Below are 20131 nucleotides of genomic sequence, written 5' to 3' on the forward strand. Positions count from 1 at the left end.
TCAGACATGAGTTGGGACATTGTCAGGCCAGCATAAACTCGTCTATCGTCTACAAACCCATACATTCACCTTATATCGCCAAGTCGTCCACAAACACAGCTCGGAAAGCTTGTCTTGGACAATTCCAGGGTCGTGGTACATTGGCGAGGGTCATAATGAATATCTATCTTCTCAACAACCAATCGGCACTTCATGTGGAGGTACTCTTCCCAGCCCGGTGTTGGTTAAGTGGACTCTGGGGCCCGGGGTAACCCTCGACTCGAGGGGCCGTGGGAGGTTGTATCAATTCACCGGGGGGAATTCAACTACCACTGTCCCTATGCGTCGGAAGAGGAAGACATGGGTTATAAAATCCAGCGTGACTTCTGCGCGGGGACCCGGCCTCAGCCCATCGCCAGACAACCCATTTTACACTCGATATTCTGTTGAACATTAGATACGAGCGAATCGAGAACTCCATACTATTCACCACCACACGAGCTCTCATCACAGTGATTTGCAGCATCGCCTTCATTTTGATCGGGTGTAGGTGTATCCCCTGCCGAGCATATCAATACATTTCCAGATGATCAAGGTGTCCCAGGTGGATCGCCATTCATCCAGCAGTTCAAAAATCCTTCGGTGAGTTCTCTGGACAAAGTAGGCGGTGGAAGGAGTTGATGTCACGTAGGCCCTACAACAGGGTATCATCACCGGCGCGCTCGGGGTCTTTGATCGCGTTTATATTCCGCGAGCGTCTTGGGAGGAAGCGATCAATTGCGGGTGTCTCGGATGATTGCAAAAGACCCTGCTGACCGAGCCGTTAAGCTTGCCGGGGCAATGGTATCCTCGCTAGGCGCTGTTCTTCAAGCCACCTCGAAAGAAATCTCAAAGCAATGGCGAGGGGCTGCAATCCTACTTCAGACACTCGGGATGGGCTCTGATATGAACCATCACAAGTCATGCAACAGTGACTGAGAGGGGAAACGCCAACCGCGAGAAGCAGGAACAGAGTATGAGATGCGTCACTAGGATCGTAGCGGCACCAGAGACGAAGTCAGCACCAGTAGGACGGGGTCGACAATGTACATATGTACTTAATAATACTATAGAGCAGTGGGCAAGTAAAGTTCCCTGGCATCAGCGCCGCTTCCGGCGGAGGTGATTTGTCAGGTTCCGTGAACGAGAGGGTCCCTAGCTAGTTCTCAGTATACTCCCTCTTTGACCCCTGACAACAGTGAAACCCTATAAAAATAAGTCTAGCCACCATCTCGAGCTCCCTTGAGGCACCGGAGTCGTTGAACAAAGATATAAAACCCTGTGTATGTATACGCGTTGTACGTGTACACTTACATCGGTTCTCCAGGATGCCCCGTGCCAGGACTGTTCTGGTGACAGGAGCCAACGGCGTCATAGGCCAGGGCGTATGCAAGGCATTTTCCCAAGCAGGCTGGACGACCTACGGCCTTCTTCGAAGCGCACGGAGCGCGCAGGAACTGGTCCGCGAAGAAATCATCCCCATCGTGGGATCCGCGGCCAACTATTCGTCGTTTCTTGATTCTCTGCCCCCTATCGACGTTATCGCGTCCTGTTCCGAAGACATCAAGAACTACAAGGCGCACTTCGATGATGTCCTGGCGATGATTTTAGGTATCAGCTCGGCCTCTCGTCGCGCGGGTGGCTCGAAGCCGCTGGTCATCTTCAGCAGCGGGTGCAAGGACTACGGGACAACCGCACGGCACGGCGATCCTGACCTGGCGCCGCACACGGAAAACAGCCCGCTCAACCCCCCGGCGCTGTTGGCGAAGCGTACGCAATGTGCACTTAGTATGTTCAATCACGCCGAAGCATTCGACGCCGTCGTGACGAGGCCGACCACGGTCTTCGGCCGGTGGGGCAGCTGGTATGCGGTGTTTTTCATGTTGGCTGAAGCTGCCAAAGCCGCCGGTCGCAACAGCTTTACGCTTTACTCAACGCCCAATGCCATCTTACATGGTGCGCACGTCGACGACGTTGGAAGTGCCTATGTCGCGATCGCAGAAGCTCCGCGACAGGTGGTGGCTGGTCAGGTCTATAATATCTCTGCCCACTCGTATGAGACGCTCGCGGATATTGCCTCGGCGGTGGAAAAGTGCCACGGCGTGAAAGTGGACTATGCCGATCCAGGACCGAAGGACGACAAGGAATTTGGCGTCAACTCGGTGTTCAATTTTCCTCAGTGGGTCGACTCGACAAAGCTCAGAAGCCAGACTGGTTGGGTGGACCGGAAGCCGCTGTTCCACGAGGCGTACGATGTATATAGAAAGGCATGTGAGCAAGCAAAGGCGGACAAGAGTGACCAGTATGTGAGGTACAAGGAGTACCTTTCATTACTTAAGGATCCGAGGTATATCTTCGACGTCGAGGAGTAAAGAGCCGCAGAGATCGAGTTGTATCCTGCTGCGTTGTGTGAGAGATGGCTTTGTTCAAGGTGCGACTGCTCTCTGGTATAGTTGACGGAATTGCTACGGACTGAGGAAAATGACGTCTGTAGCGCGCTCCGTTGCACACCTTTACGTGAATTGGTAGCAGTCCTCCCACAACCAGCCCTGGCCGAGATCTTCAAGCTCATTGAGGAATCCGCTGTCAAAGAATGATCCACCTAAAGACGGGTTGAACAACATTTCACCGACAGGGTCATTGCTCTCTTCCGAGCCTTGGATAGGAGGAATGAGACTGTAGCTTGAAGGCTGCGTGGTCGATGAGCCAACAACCCCTGCAGGGTTGACCTCGATGCCGAAGTCTTCTTGTGTTCGCAGTAGTGGATTGTTTTGGAAGCTTCCAACTGCGTTTCTGTCATAGGATAATCCCTCATTCGACGTCGAGGTAGTTTGTATGTGTACATCGTCGCTCGCTGTGGATATATTGTTGCTGGAATTAGCCGGTATTCGAGTTGCCGGGGCGGTAGCAGTCGGATGCCCTCTGTCTGACTGGCGGGTCACTGCTGCGGGTGTGACTTCGTCTGATGTTAGTACCTTCAACTCTTCGTCCAAGATCAAGCGAAGGAGTCGCTGTAAGATTAGTCCAGTCTGATCTGATATTGTTGTGCGATAACCGAGCAGCTTAGGCATCCTGATCAGGCGCCCGATGCTTCGCTTCGCTTCTTGGGCTTGTGCAGAGAATGGCTTGGAGAGCGCAAAGATGCCCAGCATGACGCCCGCTGTAAAAGTTTGGATGCCGATGTAGCTGGTGGCGTGGTAATTGTGGATAGGTTTGAGGGCTGCAAGATATTCGTCCACGCACGAGGTGCGCCTGGCTGAATTCCAGCAGAGCTCTTTGCTTGTCTCCCAGAACCCGGTGCTCAAGTTGGGCGGTTGAGGCACGTTCAGGCGAGGGCCTAGAGAAAGTACCCCATTATAGACGAGGAGAGGGCGGTGTAGGATCAACTGGATGTTATCGTACGATAATTGCAATGCGAGGGCCTGAAGCTGGAACACTCGAGTAAGCGGATCGGGAGCTGCGTCCTTGGAGGATGAAGAAAATGACTTCGGAGTCAGTTCCGGTGGCACTCTCTTTTCCCACTCCAATAGTTGCTCGTTTATATCCTGGACTTTCTTGACAAGATCCTGGACAGGACGTCCGTCGTGGAAGTAAATTTTTCCCATGATCGGTTCGGCGATACGGTACAGTCTGAACTTGTATCGCTGGTACGAGAGAGTTGTGACTTCCTGCGGGATTTCATTCTCGAAGGTCTCGAACGAAGCGAAGCCCGGGCATCGATCGGACGTGTCATCAATATTCCGAGGCAGACTGACTTGACATTTCGACCCATTTATGGTGGTTGTGGTCCCGTAGGTGATGGACCCGTAACTGAGCGAACATTAGCATACTGACCCTTATGCATCGGTGACATGGATGTGCAAACCCGTCGAGTACATAAAGCGCCCACCAGACGCGACGACGAACCTCTCTCTCAATCACATCTATTCCACGCCAATACGATTCTCGGTGGAACTTGAGGTTCTGCGCAATCCTAACGGCTGCACTGTTGATCGCCAAGCAACGATTCGGTCGGCCATGATAGAAATAGAACGAGCTGAGCAGGATGCAGACCTGTATTGTTCCAATGTTGTCCTGATCCAGAATGGCCAGAAAATGAGTTTCAACGGTTTCGAGAAGTTTTGATTGTAGAAGGGGCACGTCGATTCCTGCACAGACATTCTCGAGTTCTTCGTGCGTGGTATACTTGGTGGCGATTAACAGAGTCACAAGGATGAGAATGAGAGTGGATAGGTTACGTTCTGCAACGTAACCGGTGTTGAGTATAGACTGCAACTCAGCCCTCAGAGACGGTTCATGGAAGACCATCATGAACCAATGTACCGACTTGATAAAGACGTCGAAGAGCAATAGAGTAGCTGCGGTGGGAGGGAGGTCAGATCCAATAAGATCCGATACTCGAGCGACTTTTCCAGTATTGATCATTGTCGAGGAAAAATGATCGGGTGTGGCATCCGGTATCGCCTCAGAGCCTGGCAGATTCGCGTTCTGCGAATCATAGCCCTGAAGGAGCTAGAATGCAGGCCACTGTTCAGCACATCCAGTCATGCAAGAGGGCGATCTCAGGCATACCTGGTCCACAAGACCATAGGTGGATGGCCTATCTTGGTTCAAAGATGGCATGCGCTCAGGACTTCGAGATTCATCCGGCGGCCACTCGGTCAGGGCGGACGTTGACTCTGGATCACAATTCTCATCGTCTCTTGCCGGGGTTTCTCCTGTCTGTCTAGGGACGGTGTCTGCAGGAACAATCTGCTCGGAAGACTTCTTCGCGTTCTTGTTTGCAGATGCATTCGCACGTCGCCTGAAGCTGTGCAGTCAGCCGGTCGAACTTGAACTCGGGAATCGACTGTTCGTATGGTGCGAGTACCTTGTTGGACGTTCACCCTCCTCGCACTCGACGCATGAGCGCACACAAAGGGCGCAGGGGCGTTCATTGTCGCACTAGTGAGACATGATGGGTTAATTCCAGCTTTTGTAACAATGCAGCAACAGCCCAGCAACCACTCCTCCTCAAGAAAACTGCCGCATACCCTCAATTTCTGGCGACGGCACCTTAGGCATGCATATCGGGCTCTGGGCGCCATTCTCTTCCTCGAGGTGAGACGATCCATTTCGTATGTGGTTCATGAGGATGGGATAAATTCGACTGATACAGCAAATCCTGCAGCGACTTTTGTCGACGTGGACGCATGGGTTGTCGCAGCTAATGCTAGTTGTCAATGCCATCGATGTCGCCACTGCCAACAAGTCGAGTTGCGGGCTTGGCATTCTCAGCTTTTGCTGCGGGGAACGAACGAGCAAAGTTCAAACTAATTTACAAGCACGGGGAATCTTCATCCTCTCCAGTCCAGACCTCGAGGTTCCCTGGAACTAAGCGCAGCTGTCAACAATGATATCTTCTACATGAAATGGAATTCGTCCTCGGTGTCCGTGGTAGCAGATGAGAGCCTCCGTGAGGAACTGTGCTAAACCCCTCGTTCGAGACAAGTCCACTCTTTTCATTGGCGTCGTGCACGGCCGACAACAAGGCAGACAGAACGTCGCTTTCCCCATGTGACTGTCCTAACCCACCGCCTGAACACCTCGGATACGGTCAAGACGAGCGATGCCTGGTCCTTCCAACGTTGTCCGGAGGCAGGTCAAAAATAACATGAATTTACCAGATCTCCCCAAGGCGTTCACGTTCCCGGTGGGAAGTCGAGTCAGACTGGAAGTACTTGGATCGTCATTATTCCCGGTGGAATTCCATGGCTGAGAAGGGGCAGCGACCAGACAACTGCCCAACCAAAGGAAACACGCTCCAAAACCCTGTGCATTCTGGCCATGCAGAGAGACAGATTCAGCCGCTGAGGCTTCGCGAGCTTCGATTGCACCGACCGACGTCGATGACACGCGTAAAGGCAGGCAGTGGATGCATAGGGAGGGTTCCCGCTCTATGGCCACGTTCCAGCGCCCGCACCCTCCGACTGTTAGATGGGTGAATCCTTCAATCGATCCAAACCAAGGACCGCCAGCAAAACCGGCATATGATTCCGAAATTGCCCCAATGGCATCGCCGGTCACTCTCTACCCTGGCTTGCGGCGTCTGCCTGGAGAACACGAACAATTTGACCGAGACATGGTCGCCAGGAGGACTTAGCTGGCTGCTCTAAGGCCCTAAACACCTGTGCTCGTATGAATCCAACCGTTCAGATTTTGGCAACCTGTCTGCCTGCGACTGCGACTTTTCCTTCTGTTTATAAGCTGTCCATGTTGAGTGTTTCTCAAATTCATGACCCACAGATACTGATAAAGTGGCGGTTGAGACTCGAGATCTCCTCACAAATGGTTTTTCGCAGTGTATTTCAACGTGATCTTACCTTAGAACCCGATTGATGGTCGTCGGTAGTGCCGAAGAGTTCTCATCAACGGCAGGTCTTCCATTTCCGGCGGGATCTTGAGGGTGGCGTGGAACCATTCTACAACACCTTGAACCTCTAGCCTACATCCCTCTCTCCGCCACTCCATTGAACTTCCCCACAACTCCAGGTTTGCCTCCCCTATGAATGATCCAGGACCATATGCGCCTGGGGAATGAACTTTCCGAATGCAAGTGGCCGATTATCCTCGGAAATCACAAATCGGCTTTGGAAATCGACTATAAAAGAACCGATCTTTGCACGAGAGCAACCCCGAACCCTCCTCTTCTCAACTCTTGTGTCCCTATCACTCGTGCACTCTTACCATGAATGATCAAAGAGCTCTTCATGCTAGCTTCGCTGGCCAACACCAGTTCAGCTGGCGCAATCTTCGGCTGATCATACTTATCTCAATGGGAGCATGTACCTTTGGGTATGGTGTCTCTATCATCGGCACCACTCTTGGTGAACCTGGCTTCCTGCTATATATGGGGCTGGTTGATCCTGTCACCGGTGAAGCAACTCCAAATTCTTCTGCACTCACGGGTGCCATTACGGGCACATTCTATGTAAGTGTTACTGCTTTCGCGAGAGAAACCTCTGATTCCTTGTCAGGCCGGTTCATTCTGCGGCCTCCTTGTGGGCAGTTGGGTGATGGACAGATGGGGAAGAAAGGCGGGAGTGATATATGCCGCCACTCTTGGACTCATTGGGACCATCGGAGTCACGGCCGCCCAGAACGTTGCCATGTTTGTCGTCTTCCGGTTCTTCTGTGGAGCAGGAGCGAATAGCTTCTTGGGTGTCACTGGAGTCTTCACGTCAGAGCTGGCTCCCCCGGCTTTGCGAGGATTCTTCGTCGGCATGGTTGGTGGCGGCATTGTCATCGGCTACTCGATTGCTTCGCTCATGGGACTTGCCTGCTTCTATATTGATGATCTGCAAGCACAATGGCGTGTTCCATTGGGACTGACTCTTGTGTTCCTGGTCTTCATGTTGTGCGTTCTTCCATGGTTGCCCGAATCACCTCGATGGCTGCTCATGGTCGGCCGGGATGCAGAAGCCCGGAAAATCATTTATGACATTCACAAGAGCTCCAAAGACCACAGCCGGACCTTCGCCGAGCAAGAGTTCTTCCAAATGCAACAGCAGATCGAGCTCGACAAGACCATGAAAACTTCGTGGCTGGAAATGTTCAGAAGGCCGTCATACCGCAAGCGATCCATCATCGCTCTAACCTTTGGCTTTTTCAACCAAAGCACCGGGATCCTCGTTGTGGGTAGTTATGGAACGCTCATTTACAAGAGTCTTGGTTATAATACAAGGGATGTTCTTTGCTTTCAGGTCGGGTGGATTTTGACGGCAGTGCCATTCAACTTTCTTGGTAAGTGATATTGTCATGTCCTCATTTGGAAAGAGGCTAACTTGGTCATCAGGTGCATGGTTGTCGGATCGCTGGGGCCGTAAGCCCATGTTCATCATAGGTTTGGCCGGTTGTGCAATCAGCTTGTCTCTTGAAGCTGCAATCGTTGCGACTTACGTGACTCCTGAGAAGCTCCTTCATCCAAACCAGGCGGCCCTCGGCATGGCCGTTGCTTCTTTGTAAGAACGGTGATGCCCCATGCAGTACGCAAAGCTAACCTTGCGTGTCCAGATATCTCATGATGGCATGTTTTGGTGCGACTCTCGATGTCGTTGGAACTCCTTTCATCAACGAGTTATTTCCCAATCATCTGAGATCCAAAGGCTACAGCATGACCCTAGCCATCATGACCTGCGCTACACTGGTAAGTCTCACTGAATGAGTCCCCTTGACAAGCGAAATGTAGCCCATTTTGCTGACTCAGGACAAAATCAGACATATACCGAAGTTGGTCCCACGGCCCTGCAACACGTCGGCTGGAAATACTATCTTCTCTTCATCTGCTGTTCAGTGGTGGGCTGCTTCTGGATCTACTTCACGTTTCCTGAAACCAAAGGAATCCCACTTGAAGAGATTGCGGCACTATTCGGCGATGCTGATGAGGTGGTCATATACTCGGCAAGTCTGGGCCAAGATGAGAAAGGACAGACGGTACTTGTGGATGGGGAGAAAGATACAAGAGAGGTCCGCGTTGAGGTTGCAGAGTAACCTGCTCCAGCTTCGAGTGGTGTGTCGAGCCGCGGTCAAATATCCCACCGAAAATTCCCTTGCTCTGCTCAACACATATGTAGTGACTCTGAGAGACAGTCTGAGTTGTCTGAGAGGAAATGTGCCCTTTATTTAGCCTATGTTCTTGTGTTCATCCCAAATCATCCATCAGTTCTGGCAAAGACGAGAGGTTTGGGTGACAAGCACTAGAGAGTAGGGCGGCGAGTGGCCATGTCGGTCACTCATTGTTCACTCGCCGCCAGTGCCTAGGTCTATCGTCATTGAACTTCCTATCCAAACTAGTGTTGGTATAGTAGCAAGCAAAAATCCAGAAAATTAGCAATTTTGCCGAGGGCACCATAATAATATACCGCTATATACGTATATAGCGATATAGCCGTACATAGGCTAGAGACAAGACTGGCTCAACTAATAGTACTGACCGGTTACTTGCTGTCTGAGTCTACTATTATCACCTTGCCCGAACCCAAGCACGAGTATTGCTCGGCGTCGGATGATTTTGTTGCGCTCGAGACTTCGTCGACTCATCCAAACACTCAGAGTGGAGGAAGCCTGGGCTTAATATCAGATACATTAAGTTAGTTAATCCTTTTTGATGCACGGCGAAATGACATGAAATTGATTTGTAAGTGAGCTGTTAACGTAACAATCTGCATCTAGCAGCAGAAAGCGCTGGTGTCAAGGCTGTGGTGCACCCCTAATGCAATCAGTCGGAACCTTGCATTTCACAATTTCTAATCATTCTTTTTCACCCTGCAGTGATGTCCATGATCGTACCTCAAGGCTTAGTCAGCCTAATGGGCGCGCCTCCTTCCTTTCTGGGATGTAGATGTCAATTTCTGACCCCGTACAGTTCCAATTCCCTCAGGTCGCTTTGCTTCCTAGCACCCTTCGAAAGAGATCCGGGAGTGACTGATAATACAATACCCCTGACCCACTCGACTACTCTCAAATGTTATCTACGTCTTTCATCTTGGATAGCGCCGCCCCCAGCTCATTGATTCGGTCTGAGGGCGGCGCCGCTAAATCTTGCAGCAGGCAACGGCCGCAAGAATCGTTTATTGTTAAATCAACCAGATCCTTCTTTGACCCATGTCGCCACCCGCAGAGCGGATACAAAGGAAAGAGATCCATGTCAATGAGTGGTTCGCTCATTACTGCTGTTCACAAGGACAGCCTCCCAACTAAGTAGCGTGTGTCACTTTGGACGAAGCCTGTCACTCTGTGCACAATACGAGGAACAACCATGGAGGAGTTGCATATGTCTAAGCGTACTCTCCCTAATCAAGCTTGCGATTACTGTCGTTACCGGAAGCGGCGATGCGATAGGATGGCGCCCAGATGTACCTTGTGCCAGCAGTAAGGTTGACCAACTGGGGTTTTGGGGTTTGATGCTGAGACAGACTACAGGAAAGCCCAGGACTGCCGTTACTCCGAGTAAGTTTGACATATCAACGTCCAAATAGGTGTGTCAGAGCTGACAGAGTCACGGTAGGAGTCTTCCATGGCAAGATACCGCGTCTCAAAGTTCAACACAGGCACTTCAGCACGTACAGGCTGGAGCAACGATAGATCAATCATCATCTCGTTTCCCGGAGGCTTTCTTTCTTGACCACTCCTTGTTCAAACGTAGCAAGCTGGCAATACCGTTGAATCCCGAGCTGCATCTACCACCATGTCTTTGGAACACAGTCGAACACGCGGACTCGGTGTCAAGGCGGTATTTCAATTGGGCACATCTGTGAGTGACTCTTGCTAAATCTCATCAAAGACAGTCTGATTGAGACTATACTGCACAGATGGATGCCTATCATTCCAAGAAGGCGATGGAAGTTGCAATTCTTGAATCTGCTGGCATCACCGCCCGATGCACAGCTTCTGTTGTGCTGCATGAGTCTCGTGGTTTGGTCACCAACTTCTCACGGCACAAGATTGAATCCGCGGACTGAAAAATACTTGGCCTTGAAAAGGGCTTTTCTCGATGCCGAAACAATGGGGCATCTATCGCTGCCGCTTCTTCAGGGAATGATACTTATCTCGATCTACGAATTAGGGCACGCCATTTATCCTGCGGCTTATATGTCAATTGGAAACTGTGTTAGACTGGGACTGGCTCTTGAGCTTGAGAAGCAATGTCAATCAGACCTCGATTTAACGTCTTATGATCTCGAAGAGCAGGAAGAACGAAGAAGGACCTGGTGGGCTATCTTTACTCTTGATCGGTAAGTGACTCCCGGTGTTGCAAGCTTATTCTGAATTCCAATGTTCATGCGCGCTTTCAAAAGTTGGGTGGGAATCTTATAACCAGTTGTTGACTTGTGCCTAGAGTTCACATTCAGTCTCGGCCGACGAGTCCAGATCCACGGCCTGCTGATTTGCTTCCTGTAGACGACCAAGACTGGGACGATGGAGTACGTTACTTCTGCAGCCTCGTCACTTTCTCTCGTAATACTAATCTTAAGTAGGTCATTAATCCTAATCAATGTCAGACCGTGAGCTCGCCGTCATCCTCAAGCATGGGGATGCTAGCGCGATTGGCGCAAGCTGCATACCTGCATGGAAAAGTTCTTCGGCACAAGCGCGAGCCAACCAGTGATGCTGACTTCAACCAACATGAACGCCTTCAGATAGACAGGTCGCTTCGGGCACTGCTAAGACTGGCGTATGAAGGCAATTCTGTTCCCGTGACAACTATTTGTCCGCAAACTGCTATGTGCTTTGGTGCATTAGTCGAGCTGCATTCCCCGGACCTATCGGAGGCAGCAGACGTTGCCACTGTCAATTGGCAGGCGAAAACAAAGTCCAAGCAAGAAGCTTTGAACCTCTTGCGGCCAGTGGCTTCGCAGGCTTACCATGAGAGCGGCGTCTGGTTCCGCAACCGACCTTTCACCCTTTCGCAAGCAACTCCTCTGCTGCTACCATGGACGTATCAAGCCGCCGTCATGTTTCTACAGCTGTCACATTGGTTTCAGATGATCAAGCTGCTGCATGGAAAATCCGACCTTGGTCGACTATCAGAGGAGAATGAACAGTGCATCATAGAAGCCAATCGCGGAGTCGCGAGCATGATGCGCAAGCTCTCTCTGTTGGGTGGTCAGTGGCGCGCCGCCGGTATGTGGATCTCTCCTAAGCTGGATCATTATGCTGACGAATTGGCCTTAGATGCATACTTACAAATTTTGGAGGCCAGAATTACAAGCAACATCGTCTGAGGAGGCGCCGCTGGCTTCTGCAGTGCGGCGCCGCTAGGGCTCCGTGTGACTGCAGTTGGCGGCGCCGCTAGGGCTCCGTGTGACTGCAGTTGGCGGCGCCGCTAGTTTCAAAGGGACTTATTACCCAGTGATTCTTACCAAACTCGAGGGACAGGATTAGCACTTTCAAAGCTGCATTCCCAAATGTCGATGACTTCTATTTGAATCAACGATGCTGCTGCAGGGTTGGGTAATCTCAAGCAATCTCCTCGAGTTAAGCTGAGCTCTGCAAAGCCATTGACAATGTCGTCCTCCTTCGCCAACACCGCGATTGTTCTCATTGACCCCTACAATGACTTCCTGCATCCAGAAGGCAAGATGTACTTTGCGACAAAGGAAGATCTCGCCCGCAAGAACACCATCGCGCATCTGAAGAAGCTTGTGGCGTTCGCTCGCTCAAATCGAATCCCGATATACTACGGTCTGCACCAACAGTACAAGGAAGGGTTCTTCGATGGCTGGAAGCATATGGCTCACATCCACGAGAACATCAAGAAGACGGCTACTTTTGCGGAAGGGAGTTTTGGAGCCCAGATCTATGAGGGGCTTGAGCCCAGCTTAGCGAATGGGGATGTTGTCGTCAGTAAGCATTGGAACAGCAGGTAATTGCGATCCTCACCAGCATTTACGAAATGAGAGAAAGTCGCTCACAGTCCCAGCTCCTTCCACCATACAGATCTCGATTTCCAGCTCCGTCAACGGGACATTACGCGACTTGTGCTTGCTGGCATGACGGCCAACACCTGCCTAGAGGCAACTGCCAGGTTCGCGTATGAGCAGGGATACCACATCACGCTCCTGTGAGCATTCAGTCCAATTGCCTCTGCATGCCACGTTGCCAAGTAACTAATGCTCTCAGGACTGATGCCACGGCTGGCTTCGACCCCAGAGCAACTGACGCAGCCACCGATATCATTTGGCCGATCTTTGCTTCCCGTGTTACCACTGTGCAGGGACTTATTGAGACATTCGATTAAATGGATATCATTACTTCCGGCACGATCTCGGGAAAAATTACGATGCCCATCGGCGCACTACTTGAATCAGGGGAATCAGGGGGTACTCTGGTAGCATAGGCGAATGGGACGAGTGACGAATCAAGGACCAGTGTACAAAGTCCAACGACACCTTTTGCCTCGATCCAAAATCAATGTTGCTAGTATTCAATGATACCGAGGAAGCCAAGGCATCAATGCCATCTCTTTTACACAAAAGACTAGAAACCGATGATCTCCTTATGTTCTGATTTGCAGCTCACCTTGCTGTCGATTGGCCGATCTTAGATACCACGCTCTTTGACACTGCTAAAACGGCATAGTATACGAATAAAACTCCATAACGAGACTATCGGTAGAATTATGCAAGTTTATTGTCTGATGCCTCTTGATTTAGTTTCTAAAAGCATCTCAGTAAGGGTCGAGGGGTATCCTCTTCAGGCCACGGAGCTTCAAGGGTCCATCGAAGGATTCGACTGAACAGTCCTGTCTAGATATTACTGGGAGAATTGGACCGGCTGCCGCCAACGCAGCCGTTATGGGTTTTCTTCGGCCACGACAATAAATGTGTCGCCAGCGGATCTAAAGACCCGTAGCCTTGCAAGGCTCCGCTGAGTAATTCCGCTAGGGGCGCCGCCAGCACCATTGAAGTGGAGTCAATTCCAAATAGCGACTTTCCCAACTAGCGGCTCGGTGACGGTGCCTTGTCTTCCCAAGCCTCCGAAGAGAAATACGTTGATATTTCTGCCCCATGCTTCCTCAAATGTTGTCGTGTCACTCTGTCTCAGTGGTCGAGGTATAAATATGACCCGCTATCCGTATTTGGCAAATGCTATGGAGTTTCAAACAGCACTGGATCAAGTCGCCTAGATCCAAGCTTTTCTGATGAGACCCCCTAACGTTCCCAGGCGAACTAACAGGCGATGCTCGTTCAATGCATTCCACTTCCCGAGCGACCGCCACTTGGGTCGCACGGAGCATCAGCGTTCTGTCGATCCCGTCCTTCTCGCACCAAATCTATTCGTAGACTTTACTCAATGTCCCCCGTTGGCGCCTTGAAAGTACTGAGAGAGGGATAGGAGGTACAAGGCCTTCGCTTGCCAGCGCCGCCTTCCTGATATAATGGGCCGCGAGCCAACCAACGCCGGAGACTAATGAAACCGTGGCGAAAACACAAGCATTAAGTACTGCCATATCGAATAAAGACGTTTCGGGGCGAAAATGAGGAAGCATAATGCAGGGATCCGCCGTGCATGCAACCTCGCAGCGTCGCTGAAATCCTTCGTGAATCTAAAGTCAGTTTTCCGGGCATGTGAAGGCTGCCGAGATGACATACACATCTGTGTGCATAGATGTGGCTACAAAGGGCGGTGCTCGGACGATGTCCTCCTCCCTACGTGGATCTTCAGAAAAGCGCTGCTGATAACTCAGACATATCCCTCCGCAAACGTTGCGTTTTCTCACTGGGGGGGTGATCACATGAGGGGATTGAAGGCCGCGACAGCAACAGCGTTATCTATCCAAAATGCAGCAGAAGAGGGCATTGTCATATCCTGGAGCGGATGACACGAAGCGTGTGAGTACTGTTCCGCAGCAGCAGAACCTCCACATGGCTCTTCTTGCTCGTCGACACAATATCCATTTTTCTTACCCAGATAATCAGCACATCCTCCAAGCGCCTGGTATACTGCCATTTATCGGGGAGTTCGACACCGGAACGGACACCAATTCTCCGGAGCTGCTCGGCGTTCAGAGTTCGAATCCCGGCGAGTTGGATTATTGGACATACCTGCTCGACGATGCCTTCAGCCCACTCGCTGTCTCAACTCTCTCACCGATTACATCGAGTTCTTCCCAACCCTCAATATCTCATGAAGGCCTCCAAGGCATAGAATCCCAGCTGAATCCATTCGACGACAAAGCACAATACAAAAAGGAACGACGGCGAGCGCAAAACCGGAACGCGTAAGTGTGTGAAAAGTCTTTCACAGATCTTCTATATGGTACTGACGTTCGGAAAGTCAACGCCGACACCGCGAGCGTAGAGAGTTGAAGCATTGCCTCACTAGGACGAGAGTGCTCGACCTGGAACGTGCTCTCGCTACCGCGCTTGAGCGGGAGAAATCTACCAAAGAGGAGAACGAGATACTGCGCAGAAGGCTAGGAGCACTTGAGGCCCGGACGAGCTTTACCAAAATGGCAGAATCTTTTCTTTCACTGGAGCCGACTGATTATATACTGGACATCTTATGAAGATCGTCTCGTCGGGGACGGCGATTTGGACCGGTGGAGAATCTATACATCAAGTCGCAAGGCGTAAACCACATAATTCTATCAGAGTCTCAGTAATATGATACTAGCAGTCCACGCCGAAGCACATCTCGTCAGTTGTGTTGTGCTGCTGTAGACGTTCACATGCTTGTCACTGGTTTGCTGGGGGCGTGCGTTAGGTCCTTCGGAACCTCCTTCGAGGCTGCATTACATACAGCTACGCTGAACTCCCAGAAAAGTGTCTCAATGCGACTCTACCCGTACGAGTCAAGGTATGAATACCAGGTTCATCTAGGAACGTTTCTTTATCATTGCAGAGCCTCGGGTTGTTCAATTCGTCAATTTGCGACCAGGCAGCTTAAGTGGTGCGACTTGACAGGCCCTGCCGCAAGCAGGGTCGATATATTCTCCCATCAGGCTCCTTACGTACGAGTTCAGTTAAAATGTAACGTCCCACAAATCTCTAAACGCCAGCAATCATTGTCGTTTCTAACTCACTCTGATGTTTGGTTGTTGCGTCTTCTCCGCCGCTCGGCCAGGCTTCCTTTCCGGCCGAGAGAGGATCTTCACCATTGTCAGTGATAGCCAATCAGCCATACAAGCCATTGCCAACCCAACAGCCAATTCTGGCCAAGAAATCGTGCGTGGTATCCTTGAACTTGTCAAATTGCTACGGGAACGTCGAATCAAAGTCCGGATACACTAGATTCCTAGTCTCCTTCAAGCCGTACGCAGTTGAATTGAGAGAACCCTCGCCGGGCGAATACGGGAAGCTACATCAATCCCTCCGCTATCAGCAATATATATATACTTAGGTATAACCTTTTATAATGTAGTGTATGGATGGGATTTACGGCGTGAGAAGAAAGGAGAATTGCTCTTTCGTGTGACTTTAGCACTCCCGCTGCCCAATACGTGATTTTAAGGGTTTCGATTATCGATATCACGAGTATACCGCGACGGTCGCACCAACGCGGGCGGGAAGAAAGGGACCATCGTCACAACGCATAACCGCAGGAAACACTGCGGACGTCGGATTACCAAGAACAACTGTCTTGAACACATCGGCCTCCCTAAACCTCTTAAAGCAATATTTAGACATATCCTGTTCCTTCTTCCCAGCGGACCGCTCACGAGACTGTTCCAGGCCATTTCGGAAGTTGCAGGACTGGACAGCGCCGGGTAACACGCCTCACGGAACGGCCATCCCAAATCATCCCTCCTCAGTTCTGACAAAGTGACAAACACCGGAGAGTAGGGCAGCGAGTGGCCATGCCGGTCACTCATTGGCCTGTCGTCATTGAACTTCCTATTGAAGCTAGTGTCGGTACAAGGTGACTATCCGCTGAAGAACTTCCCAATTCGGCTGTTGTGACGGAATGCAAGGGTCCTGGTCGTGCACATCGTGCTGAGGATCTACATCTACACCTGGACCCTTATTCCTGTGTTGGATAGCGCTATGTCATATATGCAGACCCTCATCCTTCGCAGTCACAGAAGAGATCATGCTCTCAACAGTGTGCTTCAGTGTTTCGCAGCCAATATCACTCCTGATGTTGTGGCATAGAACAGTCGCACCGACCGGCCATATGCTGAAACCTTTCAGAATGCACCATGGGTGTGCAAGATTTCATACGCTTCGACCTAGACGACTACCGGGCCAGGGTACGGAACTACGATGACCAAGAATTACAAAAGAAAGAGGTGGTCTTGATCCGGACGGCATACTCTGGGACGGCCGGGATTGTCAGCGGCGCCGTCCTGGCTCCTTCCACTGGAGGTGCTTCGATGATAGGCTGCGTGGCTGCGGGTAGGACAATACACCTTGTAGAGCAGAAGCTCGAGGTTGTCCGAGCCGAGTTGACCAGGCGGGGGCTGCCATTGCACGAGAAGAGGACTCGAGACCATGCAATTCCTGTGACGACCGGCAGCATAGCTGGAGCGATGGGGTTGGGGATGGGTATGGAAGGACATGTCTTGGGGACTGCTGCCGCTGCGGGAGCCAACCTCGTTGCAATCACCACGGAGAAGCTGGATCGTGTCCAGACAGCTCCGATGCGCCCAAGTCCTCAAGCTACAAACAGCTTTCAGCGCCTCAAGAGGTCCCTGACGGAGACTGCCACCTCACGTTCTCGATCCTTACGACACCCGTTTTCGTCTGAAGACAGGGAACTATTCCATCAATACGACGACTTGATGGCCCGCAAGAAGTCCCTAGAGGACCGCTATCAGAAGCTCCGCGAGGCTACTCTAGCGGCCGCGGGGGCCAAATGGTACTGGTACGTAGTCGACCATTACCCTTGTGAACCAGAAAGCCTCATTATTTCAACACATTCAGGCTTGTGGATCGACTCCCTTCGCCGTAGGGACAGCCTCGGCCAATGGGACAAGACTATCCAACGGACTCATCGCCGCTGGGCCAAGGAGGGATTGGAGCGTCTCCAAAAAGATCTTGACGAGACGGAAAAGCGCTTGGATGCGTGGAACATCTTGGTTGTCAATGTAAGTGATGCAGTGCCGTCCCCTAGGGTAGAAGATGTCTTCTCACTTTTCACAGTGTCTTCCACCCGGTCCGATTGCTGCGCCTGATGCCACCTCTGAGACGCTTATGGTGCTGAACCGCAGCATTACAATCTGTCTGCTCCCTCTGATCTGCTACTGGATATTGAGGCTCTCCTGGTTGAGACTGGCATATAGACTGCTAGTCATTGTCCTCCTGGGATTTGGTGTTCATGCGAGGATCTTGTGGGACTATGAGATGTACCCATTTGTTCCGGGAGGTGTTGCGAAGCCATGACATACAACCGTACAGACTGGAATTCCATTGGGCAATTGTTTCCGCTTGTCTGGTCGCCGGATCAGTCGATTTCTGCTTGTGTTGATGGCTGCCATTTGTTGTCACGGTTGTGGTTGTACCCATATTGATGTCTACCGAGCTATTCCAAGTTGAGCGATAGAGGGCACTGCATAGTGCCATTTCCACCTCGTAGCCTCATGAGCAGCTTCGTCACAGTCACCAGGGCAATTTAGAGCTTTTACAAGCCATGGATCGCGCCAGTGCGAATGAAGATGTACGATTATGTGATGGATGCAGAGCCTTACATCTAGACACCCGCCTGCTATCTGGAGAGTCGTACGACCGCAATCTTCCCGAATCAATCAGCCTCAATCCGGACAGATGTTCGCTGTGCTCAATCATAGACCAGCGGTTGACCAGACATCGATCGGCCCCGGCCACCTCCGCTGCGCATGGAGAAGACCCAAAGACGGTGATTCCAGACACGGGGGTGGTATTCCGAAGGGAACCAAGCGACAGGCTAGACAGACTTGTTCGTCGCCTCAAGATATATTTGTCCTGGTCACTTCCCAGAGCGCCCGTCGCCGAGTTCTGGCCTTCTTCATACCCAGTCCCAACGACTCGTCAATTTATCGAGTCGAACTGCAATGCGGTCTCAGCGTTCCCATCTGCGCGCATCCTGGAGGAATTCGTGGATATCCGGTTGCTACGTCGTTGGATCGGGTTGTGCGACGCGCAGCACGGAGATGCCTGTACTCGACCGCCTTGGATGCTCCAAAACGACGATATCCCGCCGAAGTTCCGGCTCATTGACGTGCAGCGAAGGTGCGTCGTGGACTCACCGGTCCGTCCCTCGTACTTCGCTCTCAGCTACGTATGGGGCCCGTCCAAGAACGACCTCCGAGCCACTTCGGCAAACATTGATGATCTGAAGAAACCACATAGCCTCACCGAGGAGGCCCTGCCTCGGACAATCTTCGATGTCATGCAGCTCGTTTCCGACCTAGGCGGCAGGCATCTTTGGGTGGACAGGATCTGCATCCTGCAGGACGACGACGCGGACAAATCGCTTCAGATCCCACGCATGGACTCGGTCTATTCTCTGGCGGAACTGACAATCATCGCAGCCAGTGGTTCAGGCGCCCATGATGGGGTCGCGGGGCTTTCTGTCGCGCGTAGTGTTGAACAGGATGTCTGCCGTATCTCACCCACTATGGCCCTGATCACCTTTCCCACGGAGAATCTATACGAGGGCTCCGTGTACAGCCATCGAGGTTGGACGTTGCAGGAGCGAGTCCTTTCCCGGCGCTCACTCATGTTCACCACAGGTCAAACCTTCTGGTCATGCATTTGCGCGGACTGGACCGAAAGGCTTTGCCTCGAACCGAGCAGTTCATGCGACGGAGGCAATCCATGGACAATCCCCAGGATCCACCTGGGAAGCTATGAACGCGTGCCTGCGGAGTACTACCGAGACTTCACCCGTGACCACTACCGGTATCTTCCACGAGTCTATGCCCTGAAGGAGTTCTCAGACGACTCCGATGCCCTGGATGCCATCAGCGGGCTTCTTCGCAGAATCACCCATGTGACCGGGGTCGAGTTCTACTGGGGTCACTTACTGACCGAGTCCTTCGACCAATCCCTGAGCTGGAGGAAATCGACGATGGAGATTGAGCGGAGAGATGCAATGTGTCCCTTTCGTTCTCTTGGCAGGCCTTACACGGTGCATTTTCCAAGCTGGTCCTGGCTCGGGTGGAAGGCGTCCATCAAACATGTCCTGCCCCAGGCAGACACGGCTCTGAAGCCCGAAATAGAATTCTTTCGTTTGGATATCGATGGAAGAGCGCAACGTCTCGTGCCGCACGCGAATGAAGGGGGACGGGATGCAGATGATCAAGCTGCATCCCTGCCCGTCTCGGCTGCCGGTAGCTGGAAGGGTGAGGTCAAGATCGAAGCAGACTGTTTCACCGCCGACCGGCCTTTCCGAGACAGCGGCAAGCTTCTCTTCTGGACGAGTCATGCAGAGCTATCCCTCCGGGCCGAGAAGAGAGTACGTCTCGGCTGTGTCCGGGTCCAGATCTGTTCTCCTTCAGGCCAGACCGTGGGATACATCACGGAGTTGACGTCGGCATACGACCACGGACGGGCTTGGCCGTTTATCGAATACGATGCGTCAGTGCCGCAGTCGTTCGTTGTGACGTCTCGAAAATACGAGCAGGGAATCGGACAGCATTCCGAGACGCTCT

At 51.8% G+C, this 20131-nt stretch overlaps 3 protein-coding genes across 3 annotated transcripts; 2 read left to right on the forward strand and 1 right to left on the reverse strand.

Annotated features, from left to right (window-relative positions):
- Positions 1 to 1282: 1282 nt before the first annotated feature.
- Positions 1283 to 2647, forward strand: PV07_08016 (uncharacterized protein). The gene has a single exon (XM_016395140.1). It carries the CDS (start codon positions 1347 to 1349, stop codon positions 2388 to 2390), a length of 1044 nt encoding a protein of 347 aa, XP_016248559.1. The 5' UTR covers positions 1283 to 1346; the 3' UTR covers positions 2391 to 2647.
- PV07_08017 (uncharacterized protein) lies at positions 1798 to 5219 on the reverse strand. The gene is made up of 5 exons (XM_016395141.1): positions 5052 to 5219; positions 4889 to 4962; positions 4591 to 4822; positions 3884 to 4530; positions 1798 to 3828 (listed from the first exon to the last, which is right to left on the reverse strand). Exons 1-5 carry the CDS (start codon positions 5130 to 5132, stop codon positions 2532 to 2534), a joined length of 2331 nt encoding a protein of 776 aa, XP_016248560.1. The 5' UTR covers positions 5133 to 5219; the 3' UTR covers positions 1798 to 2531.
- A 6686-nt stretch (positions 5220 to 11905) lies between these two features.
- PV07_08018 (uncharacterized protein) lies at positions 11906 to 12796 on the forward strand (the record flags this gene model as incomplete). The annotated part of the gene is made up of 3 exons (XM_016395142.1): positions 11906 to 12421; positions 12479 to 12619; positions 12679 to 12796. Exons 1-3 carry the CDS (start codon positions 12063 to 12065, stop codon positions 12794 to 12796), a joined length of 618 nt encoding a protein of 205 aa, XP_016248561.1. The 5' UTR covers positions 11906 to 12062.
- Positions 12797 to 20131: the final 7335 nt, after the last annotated feature.

Source organism: Cladophialophora immunda, assembly GCF_000835495.1.
Source record: "Cladophialophora immunda strain CBS 83496 unplaced genomic scaffold supercont1.4, whole genome shotgun sequence".
NCBI classification, from domain to species: domain Eukaryota; kingdom Fungi; phylum Ascomycota; class Eurotiomycetes; order Chaetothyriales; family Herpotrichiellaceae; genus Cladophialophora; species Cladophialophora immunda.

Bases quoted from the DNA above. Each gene is read 5' to 3' on its own strand.
- PV07_08016 (XM_016395140.1), top strand. From the start codon at position 1,347: ATGCCCCGTGCCAGGACTGTTCTGGTGACAGGAGCCAACGGCGTCATA.
- PV07_08017 (XM_016395141.1), bottom strand. From the start codon at position 5,132: ATGGATCGTCTCACCTCGAGGAAGAGAATGGCGCCCAGAGCCCGATAT. The intron at 4,531-4,590 runs GTATGCCTGAGA...CCTGCATTCTAG, and splicing joins CCTATGGTCTTGTGGACCAG to CTCCTTCAGGGCTATGATTC. The intron at 3,829-3,883 runs GTTTGCACATCC...ATGTTCGCTCAG, and splicing joins GCGCTTTATGTACTCGACGG to TTACGGGTCCATCACCTACG.